This window comes from Phyllobates terribilis, unplaced genomic scaffold (assembly GCF_046119375.1).
Source record: "Phyllobates terribilis strain yellow unplaced genomic scaffold, ASM4611937v1 Scaffold_1__5_contigs__length_1240528914, whole genome shotgun sequence".
NCBI classification, from domain to species: domain Eukaryota; kingdom Metazoa; phylum Chordata; class Amphibia; order Anura; family Dendrobatidae; genus Phyllobates; species Phyllobates terribilis.
Window position 1 is genome coordinate 1078839605 of NW_027362761.1, and position 20346 is coordinate 1078859950.

At 41.8% G+C, this 20346-nt stretch overlaps 1 protein-coding gene across 2 annotated transcripts in view; it reads left to right on the forward strand.

The window, feature by feature from the left end:
* NFXL1 (nuclear transcription factor, X-box binding like 1) overlaps nt 1-15712 on the forward strand; it is a 133609-nt gene extending 117897 nt beyond the window's left edge. For both annotated transcript variants that reach the window (XM_073645534.1, XM_073645533.1), the window contains exons 21-23: nt 1123-1209; nt 3939-3992; nt 9026-15712. In XM_073645534.1, coding sequence (XP_073501635.1) covers nt 1123-1209; nt 3939-3992; nt 9026-9202 — 318 coding nt within the window. In that variant the 3' untranslated portion in view covers nt 9203-15712. The remainder of the gene's footprint in view (nt 1-1122; nt 1210-3938; nt 3993-9025) is intronic.
* Nucleotides 15713-20346: the final 4634 nt, after the last annotated feature.

Sequence of the window (20346 nt, forward strand, 5' to 3'; positions counted from 1 at the left end):
AGGAGTTAAAAAATGTATAATATTGCTGTTAAATATGTATTAATACGAACTGTTTATTCACATTGATGTCATATATTAACTAGTGTTGAGCGCTCCCGTGTGCATGATTTGCGACTGTTTGACAGTTTTATTACATGTGAGGAATGTCTATTTCTTACACATTCATCACATGTAATAAAGTTGTCAAACAGTTGCAAATCATGCACACGGGAGCGATTCAACCATATCACCGAGCAGCTGTAAATACTCGGAGCTCGGCCCCAGCATACTCGGACAGAACATACTCGCTCAACACTAATATTAACCTTAATGTTATACTTTATTGCCAAAGCTCAACTAATATTTTGGTTTCAATGCTGGTCCTTGGTCCTGGCAGTGTGCTCGGTGCAGAAGACTAGTGCTGTATATGAAGGAGGTTGGCTGACTGGTTCATTTTAATAGCTAAGCCAGCCCCCCTTTTTTTTTTTTATTTCCCTCCCAAGTGGACAACCCCTTTAACAAGAAGAGCATAGTGGGTTTGTCCTGTATATATGGCATTGAAGTAGAGCTCATGATGAAACTGTGGCCCCTCTCTGCATGTGATTTAAAGCCCTGCATCTCTGGGAGGTGGTGGTCTTCTACTGACCCCTTCCTCCTTTGATGAATTCTCGGCCACATCTGGTTCATTGGTCTATGGTTCTGATGAAAGCAGCAGCTTTTTTCTGGCATTCGTTTTAAAGACTATTGCTCTGACATAAGATCGGAGCATTTTATTGCACTCATATCCACACTTTGAATGAATCAACTAATAAAAGCCAGATTTGTTCAATCAGAAATCTTGTAGACTGTCCGATCTACATACCAATGAAGATCTGCCGCCCCTACTGAGGCTCCTCCACCAACACTAAAGAGATGCATAAATTTACTAAATACCCTACAGAGTTAACAGGAATTCTGTGTTTTCTTTCAGAGGAGCTATGGTTTGTTCTCTCTTTTTTAAGTATAAGCTTTACTATAATTTATGGCAATTTAATATGTGCAGACATTAAAGCTGTGAATATTTAGGTATGTGGCGCTTGTTTCCTAAACTGGCACTTACGAACCCTTGATCAAAGCATTGTGTTTTGCTTGTTTCCATCCTAGGAGCTACAATGTAACAGTGCGCGGGAGGGTCAGGTTTCTGTAGAGTGTGATCCGCTGTGCCTGCAAATACGGAAAAAAGCTGTCGAGGTAAATTCCTTTTACGGCGGTTTTCGTTACATGAGCTGCATATGGTAGGAACTTTCTTAGACTTATGGACTTAAGGGGGTTTTCCCCTTTTAGAACATTTTCTTCCATGCGCTGAAATGGTAATAAAGATAAAATGAGTCCAGCACCAGGTCTCCACAGCTGCCCCAATCTGTTTGGCTGCAGCATTGTCAACATGATGTCATGGCTGCAACCAATCACTGAGCTCAGCAGGTCTGTACATGTAGATTGTAGAGGAAGAAGATCCAGCTCCACAGGGTAAAACCTTTACTTTTTTTAGTGAAAGAATATAAATCCAGTAGTGAGGGTAAAAACATAGCATGTCATAGCTAAAAACCAGGTACAAAGTCCAGATGACCGAACGGGCGATCAATGCGTTTCTGATATTATACCCCCTTAGACCGTAGAGGTTTTTTTAATACTCTCACTGTTTGTTTTTATTACTATCGCAGGGTGGGGCAGAAAGGTTTTTTTTTTTTTTTTTTTTTTTTTAAATAGGGCAACCTCTTTAAGTTATTAAATTTAGAAACCCATTACTCTTTAATAAAAAATAAATAAATGAAAACAATATACTGTTTACTTTTAATATATACTAATGTTTGAAGATGGGTTTCCAGCCCTTTCCAAACAGCTGACAATGGTTTAAAATAAACATTAGACTAAACATGGTCGAACCCATCGATATCGGCGGACTCGTGACTCTTCCTCGACAGATAAAAGAACTATCTGACCTGTTGGATTTCCAACAGCCGATCCTTTTGGTCTCTGTGAGATAAGCCATTGCCAGAGGAGTCTCCTAGAAAACACAGGAGCGAAGTATTTTTGTGTATGGGGGAGTTGGGGGAGAGAGCTGTCAGATGAACGATTTATCTATCTAATGAGTATGGGGGCCTTTAAAGGTGTTGTCCGGTCTAAAACTACAGCTCTGCTGTCACTCTGTGACTGCAGACTTGTGAACCCTCACAGCGCGCTCTGTGAGCTATGAGGATTCTTCAGTGCTGGCCCCAGGTGCGGCGGTCATGTGGCCATAAGAAAGTGATTTGCACCCAGATGGATGCAGCCAATACACTTGCATCGAGCAATGCCGGAAACAGTCTAGTCTGAATGTGTCCAGGATATCACACACTTACAGTCACATGACCACCCCTCCCGACACCAGAGAGTCCTCACCGCTCGTAGTGCCCGCGATGTGAGGATTCACAAGTAACAACAGACTTGTAATTTTAGACCACATAGCCCCAGTAATACTCACCTATTCCCTGATACTCTGGTGCCACTGCTGCCCTAGTCCATTGCCCAGTCCTGTTTTCGCAGCTCCAGCAATGACACTCTGTACCGGTGTGTGACTGCGGTAGCAGTAATTTGTCCCAATGTATAACAGTGGATTCACACGCTACAGATTTTGCTGCGGAGAGTTCTGCAACTATTCAGCAGAAAGGACTCACAGAAATGTACAATTTCAATACAATAAAATCTGCGGTGTGTGAATTCATCATAAGTGTACGGCCAGACACAGCAGTGACAATTTGACCGCTAACCCCTTCCTGACAAATGACGTACTGGTATGTCATATATCAGGTCCCATGTATGGAGTGAGCCCCATAACCAGAGATGCCGACTGTCATACACGCCATGCATCTTGCTGTTACAGCAGCAACCAGAGCTAGTTCCAATCGCTGCTGTTTAAGCACATACATTCTGCTGTCAGTCATTGATAGCTGCATTTAAATGGTGTGATTGCAGGTGCATCGGATCCCATCAGACCCCCGATTGAGGGAGGCAGATGGGTTGTCATGGAAGGTGGGGGCCTGATAAAAGTCCTTCTGTGGCTGAATTTTGTAAGAGAACGTTATTTTGTCTATATTATGCAGTACTGCTGTGTTGCAGTACATAGAATAAGTGATCAGCTGATCGCAAGATCAAGTTAAAAAATATATATATTAAAATATATAAAAATTCTAATTACGCCCCTTTTCCCACATCACATCAATAATCAAAAAACTAAAAAAAAAGCATATTTGGTATCGCCACGCCACTGTAATAAGATAAAAATCAAAAAAAAGAATTGTCGCACCTCTCTAAAAGCTTCCAATAAAAATAGATTACGTTTTATGTACCCTAAAAAGTATCATTAAAAAAAATCAGATTACCAAGGAAAAAACGTCCTAATAAAACTCCGTTGATGGAAAAATTAAAAAGTCACGAGTCTCAAAATATGAATAATAAGTAAAATAAATAAATAAAACCTAAAACAGGTTTGGTATCACTGTCATCGTACTGACATGGAGAATCATATTGCCAGGTAATTTTTAGAGCACATTGAACATCGTAAATACAACCCCTAAAAATACAATGGCTGAATCCATGTTTTGTTTTTTTTTTGCAGTGTTATTGCATTTCCATTTTCAGTGCATTTAAAGATAAAATAAATGTTATTCAAAACTACAACTAGTCCTCCAAAAAAAACGCCCTCACGTGGCTATTTTGACAGAGAAATAAAAAAAAGAAAAAAAAGTTACTGCTCTTGAAAGAAGGGGCGCAAAAACAAAAAATCACTTGGTCATGAAGTCGTAGCCTACGCGTAATAATATACCCCCCAGGTTTCTGTGTGCTCAGATATTCCTGACTCCTAGAAAGTCGTAGCATTTTTGCTGAAGGACTGAGAAAGCCACAGATGTCCCAAATTATTCCTCTTCTGTTAATCCTGACAGATGAAAGAAGAAGAAGAAAAGGCGGCAAATGAAGAAGAGAAGCGCAGACAGCAGGTAAGGTCATCCGCAGCCGAACCCTGAGATGTGTGCGATCACTGCTGTCTATAGGAGCCTCATATGATCACTATGGCGGTAGCCGACTTATTCTGGATTGTGAGACAGGCTTCACATCGTATGTAATTGGGGGGGAACAGAAAAAGCAAGAACAAACCTGAAGATTAAGTGGATCACTTAGATCCAATAATGCTGGTGCATGTTAAAATGGGAAGTCTTTAAAAAAAAAAAAAAAAAAGTATTCAATCATTTTGATTTTTACAGTAAGTACATCGGTTTCATTAATTACAAGAAATCTGTGCTCAGTTCTTGAGATCCACTTTAAATCAGAATAGGACTGGAAAAAAACGTGGTCCTTATTGCTCCAGAAAAGTTGCCTTGCATTCATTTTTGCCCCACATGAAGTCAGTAGCTGCATCCTTTTTATCTGCTACCATTACTCAAGAGTTAGACATTGAGCTTTAACTGTTCTGATTTTTCCTGGTAATATACGAGGGCATTGCTGAGAAAATTAGGGGAAGAGAACTCGTCCTATGCCAGGTGTGCAATCCCAGCCTTATAGTGTTGGATATCTTTTTCCACCTTACGACCCCTCCTGGCTATCTATCACAGACTAGACATTCATGTCTAGTCTGCTGCAAATCAGGGGCCATCTGGATTTTTATATTCCCTGCTTGGCGGAACTGTTTGCTACAAATCCAATGATCCCGGATAATAGTATGGCAGGATAAAGTGGTCCCATCACCGCATCTTTCTGCTCAGCTGGTTATTGCCCCATTAGAGCCCTAACTTTTCTATATACATATCCATATGGCTCCATTGAGCCGGCCTAAAAGAGGGTTCGTCAGCTTGTTGCAGGTTGTGTATTTTTTGGGGGGGGGGCTTTGTCTTCGAAAAGGTCATGAGACATCCCACAAGAAGCATCTCTCTTGTGTAGCACAACACTAGTGAGCCATCTTGAGCTGTATAATTTTATGTAGCAATCGCTGTATTTATCTCTATTTTTGCCTCCTTTTCAACATATCAACTTTTGAGACTGCAGTACTATGCTAAATATTTATATTTGAGGTATAATCTGCAACTTTTTACACTGTTTTAAAGTGCTACTAAATTTGTTTGCGCCTTTTTTAGTATTTTTGTGTTTAAATTTGCATTGTACTCCAGAACAAAACAGGTTTTACGCTTCTCTACTTTGCTCAGTGGAGAGGAGAGCTTTCAATTCAGGGCTGGGCAGTAGTGATGCTTGTTGGAAAGTGAGGGAAAGGGTGTTTCAGCTCCTTTAGTGCTGGCAGATTGCTGATGAAGAGGCATCGCCTTCTCAAAAAAAAAAAGTGTCTGGCCAGTTACAGAGCATGAGAATTGTGGAAGGTCCGGGACATTAATAGACTGGTATGTGCACAAAAGGAATTTTAATGGGGTTTTCTGCTCTAGTTTAAAATTAAACAGATGCGCTCCATGTTTATAAAAGAAAAAAAAAAAGAAGCTGCCAGAATCTGCCCCCTACCCTAGTGATCTGATTGCTGAGGCCACTGATTGGCTGCAGGGTTAGGTGACTGGTTGTCAGAAGTCATCGCTTCTGACAGCTTGGGTGTCGGAGACCACTGGAGCTGGGGGCAAAACCAGTGGTCCGAATAGCTTCTTTTTGTCTTTTACAAGCATGTCCTCCCTCTTAAGTTTTAAAGAAAACTCGAACACCCTTTTAACGCCTTGTGGGGCGTGAGGGCAGCACAGCGATGCTTCTCTGCAGGCTTCGTTTAAAGGGCAAGAACGCTATAACATTCATTATGCAGATTATCCTACGGCCAGAAGAGCAGCTACAAGGAAGGGCTAGAGACCTATGATTTATTCATCAGTCGTGTCTCTTCAGTATAATCATGATACAATAAAATATTCTGAGCTACGTAGGATTTTGCATTTTCTCATCGTGTTCCGAACCGCGGAACATGATTGTATTTAAAACAGGTGTCTCCTGTATCAGGAATGCAAAAGCAAATGCGAGCACACGGCCACGGGCTAAATCATCAATTGTATGAAGCCTGTAACTGATGATGTACTGTCCTGACCGTTACATCTGTTAGAAGCCATGCTTTCTCTTCCCTCTCCAGATAGAAAATCATGTTCCTCCATCCAGACTGAACAAAACCAAATGTTGTTTAACAGAAAACACATTTCCCCATAGTTGTTTGCTTTGTTTTCAGGTCGTTAATGTTGAAGGATCACTAGCCTTTGTGTATCCTCCATCCCTATAATTCACATTAATGAAATAATAATATTTGTCATATTACCTCTCCTTGGGGTTTCATGTGACCCGTATTATGTGCTTTGTGCCCACGTGGGCTTTCTTATGGCTTCTGACGGACACATGCTGTTATTGTAGTGTTTATATTGTAGCACATCACTATTAGGATCTTATGCAATCTACTATTAGGATCTTATGCAATCTGCCGTAATTTAAAGAAGTCTTTACAGCACTTAATGTGAACATAGACAGTACTGAGTTACAGGAGAAACATTGCTGAATCTCTGTTTTTAAATCAGTTACAGCACAAAATGACTGTTCAAACCAAGCAAAGATATCAGGTGCAACCTTTGCGTGGCTAAAAAGTTTGGTGCACCTTCCCACCTACTTGTTTTGCATCTATCTCCGCATCCTTCTTTTTTAATTTACAGTTTTGACAATTAATGGAGCGAGAGGCGGGTGCAGATGGATAGAAAACAAGTAGGTGGGAAGGTGCACTGAGCTGTTTGGCCACGCCAGGGGTGCACCGACCTTAATCAGTCATTTTCTGCTGACAGACTTCCTTTAGGCTGGGTGCCCAAGATGAGCTTTTGACACTTCGTATTTCCGCTGAAAATCCGCAACATGTCAATTCCTCTTGCGGGTTCGCTGACTTTAATTTTCAGATTTTTCCCATAGACTTGTATTAGATGCAGAAAATTCACAGGTAAAAAAACACACCACACCTGCGTTTTTAGTGCGTTTCCGCAGCAGAAACGCTTGAAAACACATGTAATCCACAAATGACTATCAATAATGTTTTGGTCAAAGCCAAAAGCCAGGAAGGATCAAATACAAAGCAGCATTATTTAAACCATGACACACCAACAAGAGACAAAAACTGCAGCTTAAAAAAATTTGATAACGCATGCCAAAAAAAACGCAAATAAAAAACACAATAAAATCAGGAAAGTAACCTATTTTACTTAATAGATGCAGAAATGGTGCAGAAACTCACCAAAAACCCATTGTGAGAACATAGCCTTAAGGTCGTGATTACTGCTTTGTTTCTTGACTCTTATTAAGCCGAAAAACCTAAAGAGATGAACTGGAATATAAGTTGGTGTGCATGTAGCATGTAGGTGTATTGTTCACACTGGCCTCTAAACAGACAAAACCCAAGATGAAAACATAATAAGCAAATACCCTGCAGTAAATAAATAGCAATAGTGCATAAAAATAATGTAGGATATTTAAGTAACATAACTTTGATCAAAAGAATGTGCCATTCCACACCGTCATGGTGACCCTATTCGGGACGGTCCTAACTTCTAATATTGAAACCTAGGCATTGGCCTATAATGCCTATGTACCTAATAAGTGACTGCACTATAATTCCATCACCTGTGCAATATCAAGGAAATCCTGAAAACAGGATCTCTTGGTGGGCTTTAAAGGCTGGAGTTAAAGAACACTGATGTAAATGATTAGACCGGGAACCCCAGCTCCCCACTTCATAGGATACAGATGGATTGCAGTATATTGGATGGATTTCAGATTGAAGTCTCCTAAAAGAACTAAAAAAATGTTAAAAATCTAAAAAGAGTTGAAATCACCCCTCCTTTTTTCCTATTCAGTAAATTAAAAAAAAAACATAACCAAACATGTCCAAACCTTCAAAATACAACATTTTTTCTACCTCAGCAGAATTGCTGTTTTTTAGTCACTTTTTCTTCACCCTTATATGGAATACAAACTAATCTAAAGGTTGCATGGTACCAATAAAACTACATCTCTAACACTACTCTGTTGACCACAATATATATATATATATATATATATATATATATATATATATATATATATATATATATATATATATATATATATATATATATATATAATGTATGTATTCATTTTGTAAAAATGTAATATATTCTTTGTCACTGTGGTAAGCGTACTGAACCACAGATTAAATTTAACATGTCATTTGCCAGCTCCGTGAACGATGTAAAAATGAAACCTGATGATATTCCTTTTATTTCTGCCATTCTATCCGACAAAGCTTTTTTCCCCATTTTTCAATATGTTAAGTATTACAATAAATTGTGTCATCTAATTACAGCTCATGAAGTTAATAAGAAGCCCTCATATGGCAATATTGTTGGAAACAAATACTGCTTTTGGAAGATGAGGATTAAAAAACAAACACAAGACAGCTAAAATAATGTCCATAGCAGGAAAGAGATGTTCAGTTCTAATGCTGAAAATATTCACTTAAAGTGCACCCATTATTTGCTTGTTTTTAATTTGTTTTACCATGTCCTGCAGATCGGTGGGAATCTTGCACACTTTAGAGAAACTGCGAACATGCTTCCAAGTTATTGGAAAACTTTATTTGGGATCATTTAACATTACATTGTGGGTTATAGATAATTTAGTGACAAAATGTATAATTGGTGGAGAAAGGTTGAACTTGATGGACCTAGGTCTTTTTTTCAACCTATGTAACCTGATAACAGCTATGATTCTGACAAGACCTAGCAGCTTTTCAGACCCATGGCTGCCAGGTCTTGGCAGACCCATATCAGCTCTTCCAGTGATATTTGGCACACCAGGTGACTATTGTTCTCTGTGACTTGGACTCCTATGAATGCCCAAGTTGCAGTGGAAAAAAATGAACAATAGAAGAAAAATAAAATTTGTTTCCCAAAGATCTTTCTTGTGACCTCTTGGGGGACAAATTAAAATAAAATGGCAAGACCCTAAGCAATAAAGAAGCAAATCCTTTAATTGCATTTTGTTCTGTTTATAGGCTGAACTAGAAGCTTTTGAGAATCGCCTGAAAGGAAAGAAGAGGAAGAACAGAAAGAGAGAGGAAGTGGAAACCCAGCCATCTGTTTGGCAGAAGTACAGGAATTATATAATAATGCCTGTGTGTGTTGTCGCTCTGGCCGTGTTCACACTGTACCTTACTCAAATCAATATTTGATAAGCCCAGATCTCTAATTCTGTGCGATATATGGGAATACTATGCTGTATGTGAACACTTGCACAATGTAAAATTAAAATGTAGAGAAATTGTACAATTATAGGAAATATTCTGCGTAAGACTAATATATACATTAGTCTGCTAATCAATCCATCCTTTTATTTCCCTTCTTAAAATATTACTAATCACCTGGCAGGCAATACATATTGTACAGCTTTTAAGTCTGTTTTGTGTCTTTGCTTTTCCATATAAATATATAGTTATGTAAATGTTAAAAACTGTTTACATTACTTAAAATACTCTTAGTTGTCCAAGTCCGTATATGTCACTCATTGGTTCACATGGACCAGCCAGAGCTTGGCCTGCAGTGTCCACCATCTTTGCTCTGGCAGAGATAAGTTTATTTGCTTTGGATTTAGCTTGTTTTTTGCTTTTATTTTCATTTCTATAAAATTAACTTAGTTATGCTGTAGAAATAACAAAATCGTAGTATATATTTAGAAAATATATTGCCTGATGTTTAGTATCCAATTAAAGAATAATGCTGCTCAAAACCTAAAAATCCAAGGATGACTGCAGTTTACCCTAATATCATACTGCCTCTATATAAACTCACAAGTATCCAGGAAGCGGAGATAAGGAGCTGTTTGGTGGGATCCTCCCCCTGGTATAAGCAGCTGTCTGGTGGGATTCTCACCCTGGTGTAAGCAGAGATGAGCAGCAGTCTAGTCGGATCCTTCCCTTGATATAAGCAGCTGTCTGGTGGGATCCTCCCCCTGGTATAAGAAGAGATAAGCAGCTGTCTGGTGGGATCCTTCCCTGGATATAAGCAGCTTTCTGGTGGGATCCTCCCCCTGGTATAAGAAGAGATAAGCAGCTGTCTGGTGGGATCCTTCCCTGGATATAAGCAGCTTTCTGGTGGGATCCTCCCCCTGGTATAAGAAGAGATGAGCAGCTGTCTGGTGGGATCCTTCCCTGGATATAAGCAGCTTTCTGGTGGGATCCTCCCCCTGGTATAAGAAGAGATAAGCAGCTGTCTGGTGGGATCCTTCCCTGGATATAAGCAGCTTTCTGGTGGGATCCTCCCCCTGGTATAAGAAGAGATGAGCAGCTGTCTGGTGGGATCCTTCCCTGGATATAAGCAGCTTTCTGGTGGGATCCTCCCCCTGGTATAAGAAGAGATAAGCAGCTGTCTGGTGGGATCCTTCCCTGGATATAAGCAGCTTTCTGGTGGGATCCTCCCCCTGGTATAAGAAGAGATGAGCAGCTGTCTGGTGGGATCCTTCCCTGGATATAAGCAGCTTTCTGGTGGGATCCTCCCCCTGGTATAAGAAGAGATAAGCAGCTGTCTGGTGGGATCCTTCCCTGGATATAAGCAGCTTTCTGGTGGGATCCTCCCCCTGGTATAAGAAGAGATAAGCAGCTGTCTGGTGGGATTCTTCCCTTGATATAAGCCTCTGTCTGGTGGCATCCTCTCCCTAATATAAGCAGCTTTCTGGTGGGATCTTCCCCCTGGTATAAGAAGAGATAACCAGCTGTCTGGTGGGATCCTCCTCCTAAAATAAGCAGAGATGAGGAGCTCTCTGGTGGGATCCTCCCCCTGTTATAAGTAGCTGTCTGGTGGGATCCTCCCCCTGTTATAAGCAGCTGTCTGGTGGGATCCTCCCCCTGTTATAAGTAGCTGTCTGGTGGGATCCTCCCCCTGTTATAAGCAGCTGTCTGGTGGGATCCTCCCCCTGTTATAAGCAGCTGTCTGGTGGGATCCTCCCCCTGTTATAAGCAGCTGTCTGGTGGGATCCTCCCCCTGTTATAAGCAGCTGTCTGGTGGCATCCTCTCCCTAATATAAGCAGCTTTCTGGTGAGATCTTCCCCCTGGTATAAGAAGAGATAACCAGCTGTCTGGTGGGATCCTCCCCCTGTTATAAGCAGCTGTCTGGTGGGATCCTCCCCCTGTTATAAGTAGCTGTCTGGTGGGATCCTCCAGCTGTTAGAAGCAGCTGTCTGGTAGGATCCTCCCCTGTTATAAGCAGAGATAAGTAGCTGTTGGGATCTTCCACCTGGAATAAGAGATAAGGAGTTGTTTGGAGGAATCCTCCTCCTTGTATAAGCAGCGGTAAGTAGCTGTCTGGTGGGATCCTCCCCCTGTTATAAGCAGCTGTCTGGTAGGATCCTCCCCTGTTATAAGCAGAGATGAGTAGCTGTTGGGATCTTCCACCTGGAATAAGAGATAAGGAGTTGTTTGGAGGAATCCTCCTCCTTGTATAAGCAGCGGTAAGGAGCTGTCTGGTGGGTTTCTCCTCTTTGGATAAGTAGAGATAAGGAGCTGCTAGGTGGCACGTTCATTGGGATAAGCAGAGGTAAGGAGCTATTTAGTGGGATCTTCTCCTTGGATAAGTAGAGATAAGGGCTATTTGGTGGGATCCTCCCCTTGGAATAAGTACAGATAAGGAGCTATTGGGTGGGATCCTCCTGTTTGGATAAGCAGAGATAAGGCACTGTTTGCTAGGATACTCCTCCTGGAGAACTGTTCTAGGTGCCCTGTTCCTGCCATGGCATTATTCTGGAGCTGAACTGCAATGCCAGATAAAGCCCTGACTTTATTAAATAAGGAATAAAGAAATAATTTTGTACATACAATTTATGCAAAAAAATAGATGAAGTAATAATGATCATTTGCATGCCATTCAATGTCTATGCATGCCTATGGTGTTCAAATGACGGACGTTCTGTAGAAGGTTGTCACATTATCAGCATGCCTAATGGCTCTGTGCTGCTCCCCAGCATTGAACATGATCTTTCACCTCAAAACAAGCCTGATCTTGCTGCCTGAGGCAGAGACCTCGTGTTCAGTTTGGGAGAATGAAGGCTGAGGGTCCTCCTTGGGTGGGGACCAGAGTTCTCCTATCTTACAGCAGCTATGACTGCGGCTCCAGTGCACTGCACTCTGCTGTTACTTTAAAGCTGTTTACGGGTGCTTTCTTTTCCCTAAACAGATTGATCTCTCCAAGATGACACTATTTTGGGCAGAAAGACCGCGCTTTAGAAAATTGATAATGATGCAAAGAGCGATAGCTGCTGTAATAACGGAAACCTCTCACACTAGCACAACCATCAGACTTCTACTCTCCTCTATCCTCTTCTGCTTTTACGATCAGCTGCGTCTCCAGAGACTCCTGGTCCAACGCTATGATTAACCCAGACTTGCTCTTCCAGTTCACTGACCCCATACATGCATTAGATAAAACAAGCAGAGAGGATGCTGAAAGAAGTGACATCCACAAGATGACGGCACAAGTCGAGGATGATGAGGGCAATGAAGAGAAAGTATTTGAATAGATACAATCAGTATCTAACTAAACAAATGCATACAGATACAAACATACGCATATGTGTGTGTATGTATATAGATAGATATACAGAGGCGACCAAAAGTTTTGCTTTTTTTTTTTTTTTTTTTTAAGTGTGATTACTTCTGTCTGGTTGTTGTGATGCCATTTCCCTGGTGATGAATTGAAAGTGCGTGAAGTTGTCATCATGCAAGACCTTAGTTTTAACCAAAATGCTTTTGACTATAGGAATGGTCATTTAATTAAAGAAACTGAGTGCCAAAAGTTTTTCATATACTATTTATTGATCACAACATAGAGAGTAATTCATTGTTTACAATGCCATAACTTAGTATTTTGTAGCATAACCTCTTGCTTTAATTACTGCACCACACTGACGGGGCATTGAAGACATCTTGAGGGATCTTGTTCCATTCCATTTGTAAATCTGCAAACAATTCATCTTTATTTCTATGGGTACGGGCCCCAACTCATAGCTCTAATTCATCCCAAAGGTGTTCTACAGGGTGTAAATCAGGTGATTGGCTTTGCCATTACAACAGGAGAACCTTTTTCTTTGCTAACCAGTTTTTGAGTAAATTAGATGTGTGCTTAGGATCATTGTCTTGCTGGAATTTCCATCCCCTGTAGCAGCATTACATTCTCCAGTATATCCTTCTACATGGTAGCATTCATTTTTCTATCAATTCTATGCAAAGGGCCAATGGCAAATGCAGAAAAGCAGCCCCAAACCATGACATTGCCACCACCATGTTTCACTGTAGGTGTTTGGTACCTTACATCATTACGTTTTCCAATTGGGCAGTATATATAGTGCTGCCATCACTACCAAACAGATTGAACTTTGATTCATCCAACCACAATACCTTAGACCAATCTGTCTCAATTGGCTGTTTTTTTGCCAATTCAAGTCGGACCTTCTGGTTCTTTGCAGAGATGAAAGGCTTCTTGACAGGAACTCGTGCATTCAACCCTACTGCTCTTAGCCATCACACCACAATTTGGCGACTCACTTTGACCCCATATTCTTCGTTCATTTTGTGCGAAATCTGTACAGCACTTTTATGGACATTAAATACTGACTTTTTCTTAATAATGCGATCTACTCTAGAGGAAGTTTTCCTTGGTCGTCCACTTCTAGGTTTGTCAGCTGTTCCATAACCTTCTTTTCCTTTCTTTAATATTCGTGACACTTGACTCTGAGAACAGTTGAATTCCATAGCTGCCTCTTTTTAGCTTTTGCCTGAGTTCAGAATAATAAGCTACCTGAAATCTGCTGATAAATTTGGCTTGGTCTTTGCCATGTTTTAACCTAAAAAACAAACACACATTTTAAAAAAAAAAATTAGGCAAAATTCGATTACCCATGACAAAATATGCAAAACTTTCGGCCCAGCAAATGTTGAAAATGAACACCTAAAGGGATAAAACAATGTCAAACATTTTTGTCCTTATAGCTGACAACCATTTGCTTTCGGTTTACTAAAATCACCAGGAAAATGGCATCACAACAACCAGACAGAAGTAATCACACTTTAAAAAAAAAAAAAAAGCAAAACTTTTGGTTACCACTGTATATATATTTTATCTATGCACACACACCTTCTACACTTGTTTTTGAACTCACCAACTAAAATAAAAGAAAATGCCTTAGTCCTCTTTTCTAATCTTTTACATTCCCAATAAGGAGCAGAACAAATATGAGTTTGCCAGTCTTCCTGACACCTTAGTAGTGTGGTACGGTAACACTATGAATGAAGAAAGAAGGGTTGTCATAAAGTTGTGTCAGTTAACACTAATATGAATGAAGTATGCATGCCCTCATTAGAATAGAAAACAGTGATGTAGGCCATTTTCATCTAAGCGTAATATTGGTGATTTTTTGGTTATTTCTGACAATTAGACCAGCACAATTTACAGCCACATTATGCTTGTCAGAAATTGTTCGTAGCTTTGTATACTATAACTGTATAGCTGCTCCAATTATCACATTAACTACAAAGGATTGTATATAATTCCTCCTGATATTCTAGGTGACAAGAAATCTAGGTGCAAAACCTCAGTACACCCCACCCATTCTGCTGCATCAATGTGCCCATCACAGGGGATTTAAGAGAGAATTATACCCCCATTTATGTTATATTGACGTATCATAGGGTCGTATGAGTAGGGGCTGTACTCATCCATTTCTAGAGCACCAGTGAGTACTAGAACATCACTGATATCAGTATATGTAACCCATGGTTGGGCCTTGTACATAGATTTCTATAGACAAGCATAGGCATCTCCAGTCCCATTGGTCAGCATTTAGGGCATTATTTCTTTATCTGTTTATATGTATCTCATCTTTTCTGCTCTTGGGTTTCCGTGCAAAAATAAAAAATCTGTAAAGAAGTCCGCCAACTTACAAATTGGTTATAGTAGTGACCAGCCAGGATCCAGGACCACATCTTCTGCGTCCCTTGTAGTCACTTTTTCTATTACAGAATTATGGCAGATCTAGTTCTGTTAGACTTTAACAATCTTTAACATTAGTGGCAGGGTTGTAGCTACGGGCAGCTGGCAGGGCACTTTTTGTAGGGCACATGTGGTAGGGCACGTTTGCTGGGTGGCAAGCACAACGCTAACAAGCTGCTCTGCTTTGGTGAGGGCTAGACATAGGGCTAGGGTGGAAAACTGAAACATTTCCCCATGTGAAGGAAAGTCCAACACTAATAGACTCTTGTGTTTGCACTTTTGTAGGGAATGCACCTGGAATAACATCCTGGCAGGGAATTTACATGTAATTATGGTAAAATTCTGTGCTGCAGGAACGAGGATTTATTATGCTGTAGGTTTCAGTTTCAGCTTCTTAACACTTTTAGTTGAATGTATTGTTTCCTATAGTAAGAAACTGCATACATCTGGATGTATATTATAGTTCGTTATTATTTATCCTATGTTTCTCCGTTATGTTGGCACCTTGTGCATGTTGGACGTTCTCACCTATTCTGCAGCTGTCTATAACTAAATGAAACATTTGTAAGATACCAGTAGACATTCTGTGCCAGAATCACACAATGTTCATATACATCTAAGACGATATCGCTGTGTGTGGGTGACGGGAATGCCCCAGTTTTCTGTAAACTTTGATTCTTTGTAATAAAATCTTGGTCTCCTCATATATTGTGCCTGGTCCGTCTGTGTTACTACTAAAACAAAGCCTTTATAAATATTTTGTGAGCCTTTTTCAAAACCTCTTTATTTCCAGCTCAACAACCCCTTTAGCATTTTAAATCACCTGAATTTAAAGAGAAGATGTCAAGCAAAATGGGGGAAAAAAAGTTAGCATTACAAAGTGACAATTTAATGTAACTTTATTAAAAGATTAAAAATACTTTTAAAGGATTGTTTTGTTCATATTCGTCCCATAGTTTCCATGAACAAAAATACCCATGACAAATCTGTTTTCGAACAGAGCTCAAGAAATCGTAACAGATCCAGTCGGCTTATAATGCTGTCCATTAGTTTTTTTGGGGGGTTTATTTGACATCAAGAATAGCATAGCACACTAATGCATAATGACTATGTGGTTTCTGTTATGTATTTACTATGAAGATTCCTTGCCTAAAGGTTTCACAACAAAGAAATGACTGTCGAATTGAACAGGAACTTTCAGCATTACTTTACTTAATCCCTTCCCCACCCGGTGATTTTCAGTTTGCGGGACAAGTTGTACTTTTGAACGACACAATTCATTTTACCATATTGTGCACTGGAAAATGGGTATACAGAGCGGCCCCTGTAACCGCGCCCCCGCCCTCCAATGCATAGGGAGTGTCAGTCAAGGCCAGGGGCACGGTTACAGCAGCCACTCTGTATTCTTAGAGCGATGACTGAACCGACGCTGCCTCCATGACTGAATACCGAATGCTGGCGGAGAGAATAAAGTTAATTTTCTCCCTGCTGCATTTGGCTGCGTGCAGGCGCCGGGCAGCATAATAACGCTGTTAACCTGGAGATTAACCGCCTATCTGCAGGTTAATAGCGTTATTTCTGGTGACAGGTTCCCTTTAAAGCAGCGATAGTCTGATCGCCTGTGCTATAGATACCAGTGGTTCAGCACTGCTATGTATAGCAGAAATCCCGATCTATGAACACCGGCCACGAGTCGGTGTTCACATGAATAACATACTGACAGGCACAGGGGTCTTCTGCTGTCATAACAGCCCATCGGCACCCCGAAATCACATGACGGTCGCCCATGGGCGAGATGAATGACGCGCTTCTGGCTGGTGTGCGTTAAATCCCGTTGTGGGTGATTGACAGTGGTATTTAACTGGTTAACAGATGCGGACGGAGCACTGCTCCACCAGCAGCTGTAGAGCAAGAAAATTGGGACGATACGGTGTTCATCAAGAGTATTAAAATAAAAATTAAAGTAAGTTTATTGAATATATAAATATAAAAATACAAACAGATCTTCAAACAGGGAGGAGATGGGCATGTGTATGGGGGATGCTGTGAAACAAGCACTGGTAGATATAAAAAAAAGTGCATATAATAATTTTTACAAGTATCGTAGGTATCCTGACATAGTATAATATCCTGCAGGCAAATATAAAATATAGCACATGGTACTAAAATTAGAAACCACATCTACAGAGTAGGCATCTTTATATAAATGATCCTGTTCACTATACCTGAAATAAAACTGCAGGATTGCACAGCCAGATCCAAGCGCTCACATCCCAACGGCCATTTTGGTAAGTCTTCGTCAGGGGGCAGCGCTGACACCACAGTGCGAGGTTTAAATAGTAATGGGAATCAGACTGACGCTGTAACTGCGAACTTTAAGTGCTGCCACGGGCCGGATATGACGCATGCTTTGCCGAGGCAACCCCGACGCCAGCCAGCGTCCCCGTCACATGACCCGTGATGTCGGAACCACTTGATACACACGCGTCCCGAAGGAAAGGATCACTGGAGATACAGAAAGCCGGACGATGCAGCGGGGACAAGGCATGCATGCATACTGGACCGGGCAGCACCGAATAAGCCAACAAGGGTAAAAAAAAAAGTGGGTATATTGATTTGCAGGGTACTCTATAGCATCATCACTTTACAACCAAACAAATATTAAGTCACAATTAAACATACCTACAATGAATAATAAATAGTAACAATTATATGTTCAGTACAAAAAGAGAAGCATAGCAAAAGTATCGCAAGTAGAAATCACTAACAATAATCACTAATGATGCACAATTAAATCTAACATATCACAAAATACATATCCATGAAAATATCCATGAAAAATTATTTTCATAAATCCCATAGCATGTATCAAAATAATACAAAGATACATAAATAGCCAAAACCTATTAGAAAAAAACAATACCATAATAGTACACGAAAGCACAGACTTAAAGAAGAACTAAAACCATTAAGTTTCCTCCAGCATGTTATTTGTTGAGCGGGGTTAAGTCCATAGTAAAAGGGAGTGTTTTTTTGTGAATAACTATTGTGAAGGGTGGGAGGTCATTCACCATATCTCTCCGCCTCAGGGTGTGGTCTGGGGAAGTTTAAATATTCGGCCAGCTGAGGCATTCAGAGTTCAATGTCTGGAGAAGTGTGTTCTTTGTGTTACCATTTTGCTTTGTTTTCCTGTTTTGCCCAGCGGCCTGTGTATATTTTCACGGACTAAAGGTTGGTTTATGCCATATTATAATATGCCAACCAAAAATTTAAAGAGACGGCGTACCTGTGCCTACCTCCGTGTGCAGCCAAGTGAGCGATCTACCACAGGTGGCGGTAGAAGTGCGGGCAAGATCTCCAGGAGGCACGTGTAATGGACAAACCGCATGTCCTGGGTAAAGGCGGCTATAAGCCAGGAAACAAAGACAGACAGTATGGAGGACCTGGGCAAGCATCTGGCGCTAGCCCAGCAGGAGACAAGCAAGCTACTATTGCAGTGGATCCACCAACAGGACCAGCTCTGTCAACAGCAGCAGCAGCAGATGGAATTGCTCGCAGAGGCAGTTCGTGGAAAGCCGACAGCCCCTCCCCCAACTCCAGGTGATGACTCGAGCATTCGGAAAGCGGTAAGGTGAGCAATGCAAAAAATGACCCCTGGCGATGATGTGGAGGCATTTTTGACTGTGTTTGAGCGGGTGGCAGAGCAGGAGAAGCTACTGCCAGTGCAGTGGTCAGAGGTGCTGCCCCCCTATCTCACTGGTGAGCCCCAAAAGGCTTATTACAACCTGGCTTTGCAAGATGCCCAGGAGTATATTAAACTTAAAACTGAGATACTGGCACGTGCTGGAGTGAGAGCCCAAAGGGTCCACCACTGGGCATATTGCGGTGATAAACTCCCTCACTCCCAAATGTTCGATCTGCTCCATCTTGTACAGAAGTGGTTGCAGCCAGAGTCCTCCAACCCAGCCCAGATGGTAGAATGGGTCGTGATGGACAGGTTTATTCACTCCCTACCTAGGCCAGTGCAGGCCTGGGTTGCCCAGGGAGACCCTGGGAATGCGGATGACCTGGTCGGCCTCGTAGAAAGATACCAGGTGGTCGAGAGGTCCCTAAGGAAGCCGGGAGGTGCTGCATCCCCACACTGGGGTACTCAGAGGGAGCCAGAGACCCAAAAGAGGGGTATTAAAGCTACCACTGAGGGGGAGTCAGAGGTCCCAGGGGGTTGCTGAGGGTCTGCCAAAAGCCTCTGGGAATGACTTGATTTGGTGGAGGTGTCACAGTCCTGGACACGGAGCCTCCCGTTGTCCTATGTCCTCCGAGCAGATGAACTGCAGTGTGGGAAGACGCTGTTCATACTATGCCTACCCTGCCTGCAGTGTGGACTATCAGCCCTGTGGGGGGCCCCAGTCATGTCCCGTGACCATAAATGGAGTGTTAGTGTCGGGACTTCTGGAATCAGGAAGTTTGGTGACCCTGGTAAAGGCCACACTCCCCCACCAGTTGATCCCAGGGAAGTATGTGGGCGTCCTCTGTATCCACGGGGACACCAAGGACTACCCCGTCGCCCAAGTGATAATAAAAACTGACTGTGGGGCTGAGTCTCATGAGGTTGGGGTGGTTGAGGGCCTGCTACACCCTGTAATAATAGGGCGGGACTTTAGCCTGTTCTGGAACTTATGGTGGAAAGGAGGCGTACCATGTGACGTAGATAAGAGACAGTTCCACCTTGTTGAATCCTCAGCGCAGTTGGAGGCAAATGAATTTCCCCTGTGTGTCCTTGCTAGTGATGAGGATGAGATGGTGACCCAAGAGGCTGAGATTCCTGAGTTGTACTAGACCTAGCCCATTCTCATGTCTTGGGTGGGCATCTGGGCATTGACAACCCGGGAGCGGGTCCTTCAAATATTTTACTGGCCTGGGTGTCACTGGGAGGGGGTCAACTACTGTTGGTCCTGTCCTACGTGTCAGTTAACTGCTCCCGTGTCCCACTTCCGTAGTCCCCTGGTCCCGTTACCCATTATAGAGGTCCCGTTTGACCGAATTGCTATGGACCTTGTAGGGTTCTTAGTTAAGTCCGCCAGGGGACACCAATACATCCTGGTGGTGCTGGACTATGCAACTCAGTACCCAGAAGCGGTACCACTGAGAAACTCCTCTGCCCCGAGTATAGCGCAAGAACTGGTCCATATCTTCTCCCGGATGGGCCTGCCAAAGGAGATCCTGACAGACCAGGAAACTCTGTTCATGTCGAAGGTGATGAGGGAGTTGTATAAGGCTCTCAAGATTATGCAACTCAGGACATCAGTGTACCATACGCAGATGGACAGCCTGGTGGAGAGG